Source organism: Caretta caretta, chromosome 14 (genome assembly GCF_965140235.1).
Source record: "Caretta caretta isolate rCarCar2 chromosome 14, rCarCar1.hap1, whole genome shotgun sequence".
Taxonomy (NCBI): Eukaryota; Metazoa; Chordata; order Testudines; family Cheloniidae; genus Caretta; species Caretta caretta.
Window position 1 is genome coordinate 14,276,045 of NC_134219.1, and position 12,456 is coordinate 14,288,500.

The 12,456-nt window shown below is 54.4% G+C and overlaps 1 protein-coding gene across 6 annotated transcripts in view; it reads left to right on the forward strand.

Annotated features, from left to right (window-relative positions):
• LOC125621747 (polycystin-1) overlaps positions 1 to 12,456 on the forward strand; it is a 62,074-nt gene that overhangs the window by 5,861 nt on the left and 43,757 nt on the right. For 4 of the 6 annotated variants that reach the window (XR_007352576.2, XR_007352577.2, XM_048818979.2 and 1 more), the window contains 5 exons: positions 74 to 246; positions 2,437 to 2,711; positions 3,370 to 3,751; positions 10,523 to 10,703; positions 11,626 to 11,837. Coding sequence is in view for 4 of the 6 variants with exons in the window: in XM_048818979.2 (XP_048674936.2) it covers positions 74 to 246; positions 2,437 to 2,711; positions 3,370 to 3,751; positions 10,523 to 10,703; positions 11,626 to 11,837 (1,223 nt within the window). In the remaining 2 variants the exon portion in view is untranslated. Of the gene's footprint in view, positions 1 to 73; positions 247 to 2,436; positions 2,712 to 3,369; positions 3,752 to 4,340; positions 4,782 to 10,522; positions 10,704 to 11,625; positions 11,838 to 12,456 lie in introns of those variants that run through there. The other 2 variants (XM_048818981.2, XM_048818982.2) reach the window with 1 other exon arrangement.

The window sequence follows — 12,456 nt, forward strand, 5'->3', positions numbered from 1 at the left end:
TCTGCACAAACAGAGGGAAGTGTTTTGAGGTCCCCGACCTCCCTCCTCACTGCCCTCCCCTCTCCTCCCACAGCAAGCTCGTCTCTAACAGCCTCGTGTGTAGCTGCACCTTGCGCTGGCTCGGGGCCTGGGTGCGAGAGAAGGGCCCGGCGCTCGTGCACGATGCGGAGCTGCTCCATTGCTTCCAGCCAGCAGCCTTCAGCAGCATCGGGCTACTGAGGGCGGATTTCTCAGCTCTGACCTGTGGTGAGTGACCCCACCACCCCCATGGCACCCCCTGCGCTGATGGAGAGGAAGGGCTGGGCGGGGAGGAAGATCTCAGATGCGGGATGGAATTCCAAGCATGGAACAAATCTGCGAGGTGCCTGCCCCCCCCCCCCAACCCCAGCCCATGCGAGTCCGACAGAGCATCCCAAGCATGTGTTATGAATATGTAGGGGGGTGGAGGAATTCCTCAGATAAACAGTGTTTTGACTGTCCCCTCTGGTGCTCAGTGGTAGTGAGGGAACTGCCTTCATCCAGCACCTCCTTTGTATCTCTGGACTCTCTGGCTGCACCTGAGAAAACCAAGAGCTGTGTAACTCACAGGGGGCGAAAGCGTTCTGGCTCTCATCAGTCCAGCTCTAGGGACGCTTCGTCTGTCTCTGGTCTGTTCCCCTTTTGGAAAGACTTTGGGAGTTTTCCCCATGTGAGGTCAGGATGCCCCTTCCCATAGCGACCACCCCTCTATCAGCCAAGCACAGATATCCAGACTGTGCGGCAAAGCAAAATCACAGAGCAAAGCACTGTAGGGCGTGGCTCAGCAAGCTGGCCTGGGGGAGTGATGCAGACACAGGATACTGCTGATTGAGACCAAGAGGGGAGCTGGAGAAGAGTAATGGGGAGGATGAAGGGGAGAGAATCCACAGGGAAAGCTGGGTCAGACCAGGAGGATCTAGATGGGATAGAGAAACTGGGTGAGAGTAAGAAGGGTCAGACCAAAAAACTGCTTCAGGGTTAAAGAAAGAAGAGGTGACCCGAAAGGAGGTCACCTAAGGTCCCAGATAGCCTAGCTGCTGGAAGCCAGCTCCATGTGCAAAGCGTTGTGTGATGAGGGGTGGCTTATTATAAATGTAGGGCGAAGTCCTGGCTCCTCCTACATCACCAGGAGTTTTGCTGTGGAGCCAGGATTTCACCCTTTGACGGGGTCTATGAATGTCAACAGGAAAGGGGCGAGAGGGAATTCGGAGACTAACACATCAAAGGCCCTGTGCAGTTGCGGAGTTATGCCCAAGAGGCGAGCTGATTTTCCCAAACCTGCCAAAGGGGGCAGCAAGTCCATGGCCAGTGTGATGTAAACTAAAGAACAGCTCACCAGAGTTTGCTGAAACTTTAAAAGAAAAATCACCTTTGGAATAAAGACAGGTTTTAGAGTAACAGCCGTGTTAGTCTGTATTCGCAAAAAGAAAAGGAGTACTTGTGGCACCTTAGAGACTAACCAATTTATTTGAGCATAAGCTTTTGTGAGCTACAGCTCACTTCAGCGGATGCATACTGTGGAAAGTTTAGAAGATCTTATTATATACACACAAAGCATGAAAAAATACCTCCTCCCACCCCTCTCCTGCTGCTAATAGCTTATCTAAAGTGATCACTCTCCTTACAATGTGTAATCATTACAATCATACACATTGTAAGGAGAGTGATCACTTTAGATAAGCTATTAGCAGCAGGAGAGTGGGGTGGGAGGAGGTTTTTTTTTTTCATGCTTTGTGTGTATATAATAAGATCTTCTAAACTTTCCACAGTATGCATCCGCTGAAGTGAGCTGTAGCTCACGAAAGCTTATGCTCAAATAAATTGGTTAGTCTCTAAGGTGCCACAAGTACTCCTTTTCTCTTTGGAATAAAAGGAAGCGTGAGACATTTCAACCCAGAAAGGAACTTTTAGAGGAAGTCTGAAAGGAGGGGACCCCAGTGGTTTGCAAAAGATGGCCCTGAGCCACAGGATCCAACCCCTCACCAGGAATTCTAACCCCTTGAAGTCCAGGGGTGGCCGGGGTTTGGAATGTGCCCATCTGGAGTTCAAGGGAATGGCAGCAGGCCTGATTCACCAGTGCTGGCACTTCGTGATGTTCTTTACATCTGTGCCAGGGAGCGGATACTAGGTGCAAAAGGCCACTAAAGCCAAGTTCGCCAACTGGGAGCAATTCACCCCCACTCTGAGCAGGTGTAAAGGGTGACCCAAAGTTCCAGGCAGTGCAGAACCAGGGATCGGTTTCCAGCAAAGCCTTTGCAATTAGCTCGCCTTTGCAGTTTTGGTTAGCGCCTCTGTGTAGGGTTTGCATTTGGGCTCAAATTTCTTTGTGTGATCTGAGCTCCTCGCCTTGTTGAGCTCTCTACACCTTCTCTAATAACAGTCCAGCCAAGGGTTCACCTAGCTCGGTTTCCCTTTCAGCCACTGATTTTATCTCCTGTGTGAAAGACCCAGAGACCAGGAGAGAGACAGTCCTGCTCTACTCCTACCTCCACCCCGGCACGCAGAGTCAGGCCTCTTGCCACACGCTCTGCTCTCAAAAGGCGCACACCCATTATGGCCTGGACTTGGAGGACCGCTGCCTGTGTGGGTCACTAGGCAGCAGAGGGCCCGTGGACTGTGGGAAAGTGTGCTCCAATGAAATCCCGAGCCAAGCGTGCAATAGAACGGTTGTCCATGCCGTGTACCCTGTCCAGGTAACCGCACCATGAGTTAGGACTGTGTCTCGTCCGAGGGTATATCTACCCAGCAAAAGCGGTGTGGGGGCTGGTCTGCCTGAGCTAGCTTGAATCCAGCCGGCACAGGTACCAACAGCAGTGAAGATAGTGCGGCGCGGGCTTGGGAGCTGAGGATGTACCCAGGGTCTGTGCCAGGCGTGTCTGACCCGCACTGGACCCGAGCTGCGCTGACTTCCCTGCTTTTGTTACTCAAGCTAGCTTTGGTAGGCTAGCCCATGTGCGGCTTTTGTTGGGTAGACAGACCTGGAGTGTGAAGTATTTCTCCTCCCCAGCCAGTGGGGACAGGCTGCTGCTCTGCGACAACTGGCACTGGGAGAGGTTTTCAGCTGGAGCATGTGCTTGCTGGAGGTGGGCTTATGGCACCTTCTACTCTCCGAGAGTAGAAGGAAAGGTGGCTAGCGGGAGCTCCAGATGGGGGTTTAGGGTGTTGGATGGAGCCCCCACCTGACAGAGGGGTTGGAGACAGGCCCCATCCAGTGTGGGGCAGAGAGGCTGTGGGAGTGAGAGAGATGGAAAAGGGTCTTCCCATGGCATGCTGGGGGATGGGGATCGGAGATGTGATTGTTATCAATACCCATGTAGTTCTGCTTCTGATTCCCTCTTTCCCCTCTGTCAGGTGAGCCTCTCGTTCTCTGCTCGGACCCATTACAGTCTCCATGAGGTGATTGAATTCACTGCTGAGACCCTGCTGCCTGGGACCCTGTACACCTGGGACTTTGGAGATGGAGGGGAGCAGTTCTCCAGCAGCAGCCAGAGAGCTCAGCATACTTATGCCCTCCCTGGCATCTATGTGGTGACAGTCAGGGCTCAGGTTGGGGAGAGGTCCCTGCTACATAGAGCTGCGGTCAGTGTGATCCTGCCTGTGGGGCCGGTGGGCATCGAGTGCCCCAGGGCAGTGGGGAGAGGAGAGAGCATCAACATCGGGATCCACACCCAGCAGGGCACTGACCTCTCCGTCCTCTGGAGGATGAAGATGCCAAGTGGACAAGAGACTCTGGGTGAGCTATTGCAAGGCGTTTATTTGGTATCGGTGTTGGTTTTTTCCCCCCTGAGATGGGGAACTGGTCGGGGAACTTCCATGGCATGTGGCAGTGCTGGGTATTGGAGGAAGAATGGCAGGTTGTGACCCTGTCCTTCCTGCTCCCTTCCCTTCTGCCCCAGGTCGCGCACTACAAAAAGGAGAAGACAACAGCAGCAGCACAAGGCCCCGCAGGGCAGCCTGGAGAGGGCATAAAAGCAGGTTCAGGACAGCACAGTCTGGAGGAGGCGTGGCAGGGCAGTCTGTGAAGGGTCAGTCTCAGGAGATGGGGAAATGCCAGGTGCATCCTGAAGGCCCAGGGGTGCTGTGCTCTGAGCAACAGGTGCAGGAGGCAGACAGAGACAGCTTGGAGAGGGGTGCTGCGATCCCAGGGAGCAGAGAGGAATGGCTGAGGGAGTGCCCTGGTCTCAGCGAGTCAGGGAAGCAGTGGAGGCCACCTGGTGGGCACTGCTGTACAGGGAGAGGGAGGTAGGAAGAGGATCAGGTTAAAACCAGCTGCCTGTCTGTGTGAGGAAAGCTCCCGCCACGCAGACCTTTAGAGAAGGGAGGGCTACAGCTGCGTATCCAGGGAGACTTGTAGCAGCCACAAAGAAAGGGTTTAAAAAAATAGCTGCCGAGTAAAGCCCTATAAAAGCGATCAACGTACTGCAGAAGACAGCAAAGTCAGTAAGGAGAGAGAGCTTACAGCACCGGGGACACAGACAGAGCGAGAAGAGGCTCAGAGGGATATCGAAGGGGTAATTCTCACAGAGAGAGAGAGAATGCAGCTCAGCATTGTCTTAGCCCAGATGCCACTGTGATGGGCTTAGTAGGAAACCCTAGACTGACAGGTCATTTCCATGGCCCTTGTGTGGATCCTTCTCTCGGAGACTGTGGTACCCTGCGGAGCTGCATGGCAGGGGTGATGCTGAGCCAGGGCTTGCAGCTAGGCTGGCTGCTCCTCCTCCTGCTGGACAGAGGGACTGCTGGTACCTGGGGCCTTGTCTGTGGTGAGTGAGTAGGGCAAAGGTCCCCAGCGGTGAGTGGTGGGGAGGTGAGAGGACAGCACTTCCCTGCTGGGGCAGAATCTCTGTTGTGCAGGGTCTATTGCTGCTCAGCTGGGTTTGCAGCAGAGTGCAGTGGTGACTCTGGTATGCTCAGCAGCTCTCAAGGGGCATCTGGGCAATGGCATCTGGCATGTTTAAGCTTAAATGTTGGTTCATATTGAAGCAAACAGAAAGGAGAATGCGAGAGCTTGGATTGACTTTGCCGTGTGGTCTCCTGTAGTCGAATTCTGCCCTGCAGCGTCTTGGACCTCAGCCCCTTATGTTCTCCTTCTCCGTAAAACCAGAGTGACTGAGGACATCTTGCGCATGCAGCCTGTAAGAGGCAGCATGAGCAGCCAGGCTGAGACAATAGGAATTGCAGAAGGTGATGCCCATATGGTGTCCGCTCTCAGCCCTCGGGGAGCAGACCGATAGTTCAGTGACTCCCATATCCTCTCTTCAAGAGTGGCCAATGCTGGGTGCTTCAGAGGAAGAGAGGAACCCTTAACAATGCACTTAATTGTGCATTACTTTTGCAAAGGGGGATAGCCTATGAGATCGGAGTCTTCAGCTTGTACAATTTCAGGTGGCTTCTTAATCTTCCACCTACTCTCTTTTTGAAATGCTCTAAGCTCTTGGTTCGCAACAGCTCAGTAGTAGCTGGCAAATGTCTGGCTATGCAGCCGAAGCCATGGAAGGCTCTGAGCACCTCTTTGTTGCCTGAGTCTTCCTCGTAATGGTTGAGCACTGACCCCTCTTCTTTCTGGTTTGCAGTAACTCTTCCCACTGGGAGAGCAGCTCCATGCAGTCAGTTGTCGATACTGCACTGGGCTCTTGCCTTGGTGATGGGCTTCTGGCCATGCCTTTGGCACTAGGCTATGGGCATTCTCTAGGTTCTTGGTCATGCCCAGCGGCATAGGTTAGGACTATGGAGCAAGCCATTGGTGCAAGCCCATTGTATAGATAATTGATATACCTGGCCAATGTACTTCACATTTACTACTAGATCATCCCATTGTAGTGTCCCTGGGACAGGGACTCTGGGGCCGGACATGCTGAATGCTCAGGTGCCCTGGGCTCTCTGGCTCTGTGTGCTTTGCAAGACAAGTTCCCAGTGTTCCCTCTAATTGTTTATGTCCATGTGTGGAATGAATTTCGTTATGTGCACCAATATGGAGGTGATGTGCGACACAACACCTTCATATTGGTGCACATAAAAAAATTCATGTGGTGGGGGTGGGGCGGAGGGGTTTGGAGTGGGGGGGGGCTCAGTGCTGGGGCAGAGGGTTGGGGTGTGGGGGGTGAGGGCTCTGGCGAGGGGTGCAGGCTCTGGGTTGGGGCCAGGAATGAGGGATGCAGAGTGCGGGAGGGGGCTCAGGGCTGGGGCAGAGGGTTGGGGTGTGAGCGGTGTGGGCTCTGGGGTGTGGCCAGGGATGAGCAGTTTGGGGGTGCAGGTTGTGGTGGGGAGTGAGGACCCCCCACCCCGCCGCCCCCAGCCCTCTCTCACTGCAGCAGCTCAGGGCCGGAGAAGAGGCGCCTATCCCCAGCCGCAGCTCCGGTGGGGCTGAGCTGTGCCGAGGGAGGGGCTCCTCTCCCCGGCAGCTCCGGTGGGTCTGGGCCAGGCCGGGAGAGGGACTCCTCTTCCCCGATGGCGGCAAGTCCAGGGCAGGTCCGCACTGGGGGAGAGGCGTCTCTCCCCGCCGCAGCCCTGAGACCCTGCAAGGGGCTTAATAGAGAGCTGCGGGGCCGCGCAGCTTAGAGGGAACTTAGCCAGCACGTGTGTGTTTGCTTTTGTATTCTTGTGATGGCAGCTCCATGGCGGATGCTGATGCCAGGCCCCTGGGGCAGAAGGTTAGTGAGGCTTGAGGAAACAGAGTATCTAGTCCCCTTATCCCAGCAGGTCCTTCCCGGAGCGGAAGGAAACAGAGAGGACAGGCTTGGTCATGTGTGTGGAGTGAAACCCAGGTGACTAGAGCTAGTTGCACAGTGGCTGCAGCTCCTGTTGTGTCCTGCCCAGGACCCATCAGGATGTCTTTCTGTGGAGGCAGACTAGGGCCAAATTCAGCCCTGGCGTAAGCAGACGCAGCTCCCATCAACGTCCGTGGGAAGCTGCATCTGCTTACACCAGGGCTGCAGCTGGTCCTCCATCTCAGCAACAGAAGCTCAAACCTCCGAACCTTTCCCTGCCCCCCCAACATGCCACTACCTGGCCCCAGGAGTGTAGAGTTTGGGGTGTTCGCTGCCACTGTGACCTACTTGCTGTGTTAATACAGCTCTGGCTGGATTCCCTCTCCCCAGGCTTCGTCACCCCAGAGAGTCCTGGGGGATGTCCCAGGCGTGTAGTGTGCCCAGAGGAGGAACTGGTGCACCATTCCTCTAGGAAGCAAGCTGAGCTGACTCTCCATGCCCAGGGGTGTCGGGATGGGGCAAGGGGAGACGCTGCCCAGTCCCTATAGCCAGTATGAGGTGAGGGAAGCCTGCCCTGGAAGATAATGCTTTGTCCTTATGCCTGGTATGGGGCAAGGGAGCTGTGCTGAGTGTGTCTGGAGTGAGGCAGGTCCACAGGTTGCTCTATCTTGTCTGGGGCCTGTGCCATGTTCCCAGGCCAGGAGCAGCTGAGCCTGTGGCGTTGGGGCAGTCAGTGCTGCTATCCTACCCCAGGGAGCTGGCTTTTTGCTCCCAGAGCTGGTGTGGGGCAATGGGAATGAGAAGACTCAGCATCGCACCAGGAGACGTGAACACACATATATAGCGTCAGCACTAGGCTGAGCGAGCCCAAAGTAGCAATCTATCAACTGGGGCATCCCTGGTGGCTGCAAGGCCTGCAGTAAAGACTGACCTGGACTCCTCTGTCCTCCCCCTGCACCCCAGCTGCATGGAACCTCCTGATGTCCGGACTGTTTGTGTGGGGCTGGAGAGGCTGGGTTTTGAAGAGCAGTCCCCTGGAGAATGGGGCAGGAGGGACCATGCCCTGCGCCCTGCAGGTGCATTATTTATATAGTGCTGGAGATGCATGGAAAAGACATAGAGTGAAATCCTGGCCCTGTTGGCCTCAATGAAACTTTTGCTGTTGACTTTGGCGGCACTGGGATTTCACCCCCCATTTCTGCCTTGAGGAGGCAACACAGACCAGACCAAGTACAGGGCAACCGTCCAGTCAGGGGAGAGTACAGAGAGCTGAATGCTGAGGAGACCATCCCAGAAAGGTTTCCTGAGGGACAAGGCTTTGGGGAGGGATTGGAATGAGGAGAGCGAGGGCTCTGGACCCAGAGAAAGGATAGTCTTGTGGTTAAATCAGTGGACTGGGCTGTAGGAGACCTGCATTCAGTTCCTGGCTCTGCCGCCAATTCCCTGTGTGACCTTGGGCCTGTCACTTACTCTCTCTGCTCCTTGGGTTCTCACAGGGCTGCTGTGGGGAGAAATTTGTGACTGTAGATGAGGTGTTTGTGCACTGCGGTGATGGGGCCATGCAGCTTCCCAGATCGAGATGGGAGACCTTTTCACATGCAAGGGACAACACGAGTGAAGATGCAGAGCAGAAAGTGGGTGTGGGAGGAGGAAATGGGTGTGTTGCAGGTGGGAGTGTGATTTTTGTATTTGCCTGAAGGTGAGAAGGGCGCTGTGCCTGGGAGAACAGACAGTGGAGGGGATTTTTTGATCCTAGTCTTATAGGTGCAGGCAGAAGCGTCCGAGTCACCCTCCATCCCATACCACTCTTGTCAGGGAGGAGTGGGAGACAGGGAGCAGAAGCCACCGGGGAGGGCGGGGATCCAAACCAAGTGCCCCCCCACCCCACTCTAGCAAACTTTTCAATAGGGCTTGGTCTATCAGAACGGCCCAGCCAAAGCGCTGCCAGCAGCCTGCGGATGCCGCTCCTTGGGACGGGGGAGCCAGGAGAGGTTCCTCCCTTGCTGGAGGAATTGATGGGGGCCTGGAACAGATCAAACTTTGTTTAGGGTTGCCATGGCAATGGATTTCTCTGGCTTCCTGTGGAAGGGGCATTTTGGTTGTTGCCAGGAGACCCAGGAATGCCAGACAGGGCGCTCGCTGGCTCTCCGGCAACCACGCTGGATACTGTGACGGGCTCATTGATTGGATTGGATTTTTCTTATTCTCTGGTAAGTGTTTTCAACAGAGGGATGTTGGGGCTCAGAAGGCTGGCGCTTAGGCCTGCCAACCGTTGCTTAGGTTCCCGATGCTGGGGTAATAACACACTCGTCATCTCCTACCCCTTACGATGCAGCGCTTTAAATACCAAATTCCATTTTCTCCCCAGTCCTGCTTGTCCTGGCTCTCTCCAAGTTAAACACGTTCTCTTTGGACAAGAGAACAAAAGGCTTTGGGCTTTGGCCATGAAAAATCCAGAGCCTGGAGTCTGGGCTGGGACATCAGCAAATGGGAGATGAGTTCTGGGGTTCTTAACAGCAGAAGGAGTTAAACAGCAGAGGAAGTGGGGGAATTGCACAGACGGGCTAGAAATAGGAGTGGGGGGGCAGAGAGAGAGCAGCTCACTCCCTCCAACCCTGAACGCAGGATATCTCCTTTGGGTTACCGCCTGCTTCCATTGCCCCCACATTTGAGGGTTCTTTTATAATGAAACCTAATACTGACCATAGAGAGCCATTTAAAGCCCCAGTGTCTTGGCCTAGTTTTCTGCTCATGCAATGACCTTCCCCAGGCAGTTTCCATTGGATATTCTAGCTTTCCTGCCTAAGTTACCCCTGTGTGCTTTTAAGCAGCAGCCATGTTCCACCCCAGAGGTGGCTGCATTTCAGTGGTGGCTGAAGTGATTCCTGTATCTGAAATCTGTAAAGTGCTTTAGGATCCTATGGGGTGAAAGATGTCAACTCGATGCAACACTCACTATCATTTAGTTTTCCTTCCTCCTAAACCCAGGATTTTATGTGCTGCAAAAGTTCCCTTACAGAAAAAGGTCCTTTTACTCCCAATTCTGTTTTCTCCTGAGGGTCAGCTGGATGGCAGCACCTCAAGGTGTGGCTCTGGGTTTCTGTTCCTGTCTCAAACCGAATAGTTCCCCTGGAGCTGCCGTTTGCAGTTCCTTTGCTTCCTCCATGAGTCAAGTAGGTTTGTCACCTGAAGAGCTTTATCCCAGGCCTCCATCTGCTTCTGGAGTGCAAACAGAGAGGGAGAGCCAGAGCATTATCAACGCTGGCCCTTCTTGATCCTTCTGCCTCCGCACTGGGACAACTAGAGCTAATGGGGTGTTGAAGGGAAGGGAGCTCCTGCTATGGGAGGTATCCTCACTATGCTCCTTCAGGCCTTGATGCTGCCTTTGCAGAGGGGGCGTTGTTGGGCGTGGAAGAGGCTCATGCCATGGTGCAGATCTCTCCTTGCCGTATGTTACACCAGAGATGGTGACGTGCTAGGTCATAGTGCTGGGGAAAGAAGCCCAAGAGGGTTAGTTACCACCTCCTGACACGCTCCACCGGCCAAGTGTTCCAGAGAGGAATAAGGACCTGCAGGAATGCACTACCAAAGCGGCGGGTAACCTTCCTCAGTCTATGTGGCTGTGCCAGGACTTATCTCCTTGGGCTACGTCAGCTGGAGGAGCTGGCAGTGCTAGGCTCTCGGGAATGTGATTCGCCTTCTACCGCGAGTGCTGTTGTCAGGCTGAGCCCGGAAGGTTCACAGCGGAAGTTCTGGCAGCATGGGGACCCTTCTCAGCTGTTGTTCTTAATCTTTAGATGAATCCTGTTGCTCTCAAGGTGGACGGATCCATTTAGAGAATCTGAACTGCTACTGGCTCAGCGACGCCAAGGAAACCTGGCAGGATGCGAGAAGGCTCTGCCAGGGGATCCCTGGTGGAGATCTGGCAGTTGTAAGAACTCAGGAGGTGCAGAGCTTCCTGCAGGAGACTTTCTCTGGGTGCGTATCCTGTTCCAGCCCCATTCTCTTTGCTCTGATTACAATGGTGAAGTCACTGCTACTAAAGTTATTCTTGTTCAGGCACCATGGCAATAATACAGGCAAGCTCCTTGTCCTCCCCTAGCCCCATTGCCCAAAGGTAGTGTTGGGTACATTACAGTGAGCCAGGCCTAGAGGCAATGTCAGGCAATGTGTGCCGCAATAATAGCCTTTCGCCGGGCTGTCCGGGTGTGGTTGTGTGATGACATAGCTGGATGTAGCTCACACCCTTAAAAAGCACGTGTGGATCCTGACAAAGACAGATCCACTCAAAGCAGGCAACAGGACAAGCGCAATAGCCATTCTGAGCCATAGACATGGTGGGCTGGATTTTTGGAAGTTCTGAGTGCTCACAACTCCGTTTAAAATCCCTGGGAGGGAGCGGCAGGTGCTTAGCACCCCTGGGGAATCAAACCTTATTCACACGCTTCAGGGATCCTCTAGGCAGCTGTGCTGGGAATTATGGGCGAGGTGTAACGACCCAGCCGCCCGGCAGTGGCTTTGGGGAGCCCTGTGAGTGAATGTGGCGCACCCAAATCAAGATGGCTCGGGCCTTTGCAGCACGCACTAGTTCATTCACACCAGGGCAGGCTGCAATAGGAGCCATTTCTAGTGCAGAGGAGCCTCCAGGAAATGTGGGGTCTGTGTTTTTGGGGTATCCCTGGAGACAGAACCATGGCCACCCATTCTGACATGTCAGACCTTTTCCTCAGTGTTAGATGGTGGGGTGCTTTTCCTCTGCTGACTGGGGTCAAAGGCACTAACCGCACCACCACCTGCCCCAAGGCCTGCTCCCTTTCCCAGCCACTCCCTGCGTTCTGTGTTGCATTGCTGATGCTGTTTCTCTTTAAGCAGAGGTTCTTTCTGTCTTTCTCCCTGGCAGCGCTGGTGTGGTCTGGATTGGGCTCAGCTCCTTGGGTTCCTTGCGCTGGGTCGATGGGAGCCTTGTGGACTCGTTCCAGAACTGGACCCCCTTCGGTCGCCCCGAGGGCAAGGAGGGCTGTGTCCAGATGCACCTCCTCGACCCAGAAGGGGTTTGGAGCAGTAGCCCGTGCTCTGCAAAGTCCTCGTTCCTCTGTGAGAGGAGAGCTGGAGGTACCATATGTCCTGCTGGCACCTGGGGGTGGGAATGTGTTTATTGACTGGACTGGGAGATTACGCTGCTGACCATTGCCAACAGGAATAAAAAGGCATTTCCTTGCAGCCCCTGGAGGAGCCGAGTGCTAAGGCGGGCCGCTGGTATCATAACCCATTGCTTTATACTGCCCTTTCATCCTGGAGGACCAAGGTCAAGCCATGGTCCCATGCTATGAGAAGCTGAGTGCCTCCCAACTCCCAGTAAGGAGGGCCCTGTCATTAATATGTATTTATATTAGTCATGCCTAAGGCTCCCAATGGAGATTGGGGTCCCATTGCGCTAGGTGCTGTACAGACATGTAGCAAGAGACCACCCTTACCCCAGAGAGCTTACAGGACAGAAGTGTTGTTATCCCTGTTCTAAACTGGGGGAACTGAGGCAGAGAGGGATTAAGTGACTTGCCCAAGGGTCACCCATGGAGTCTGTGGAGGAGCTGGGAACAGAACCCTGAGCACCAAGTCAATCTCTTAACCACAAGGCCACTCTTCCTCTCCACAGTTAGCACCTGAAAGTTGATGCTCTGTAGTGCTCTACCCCAGACCCTGGCAGACTCCCGTGTACTCTGATGGCAGGTGT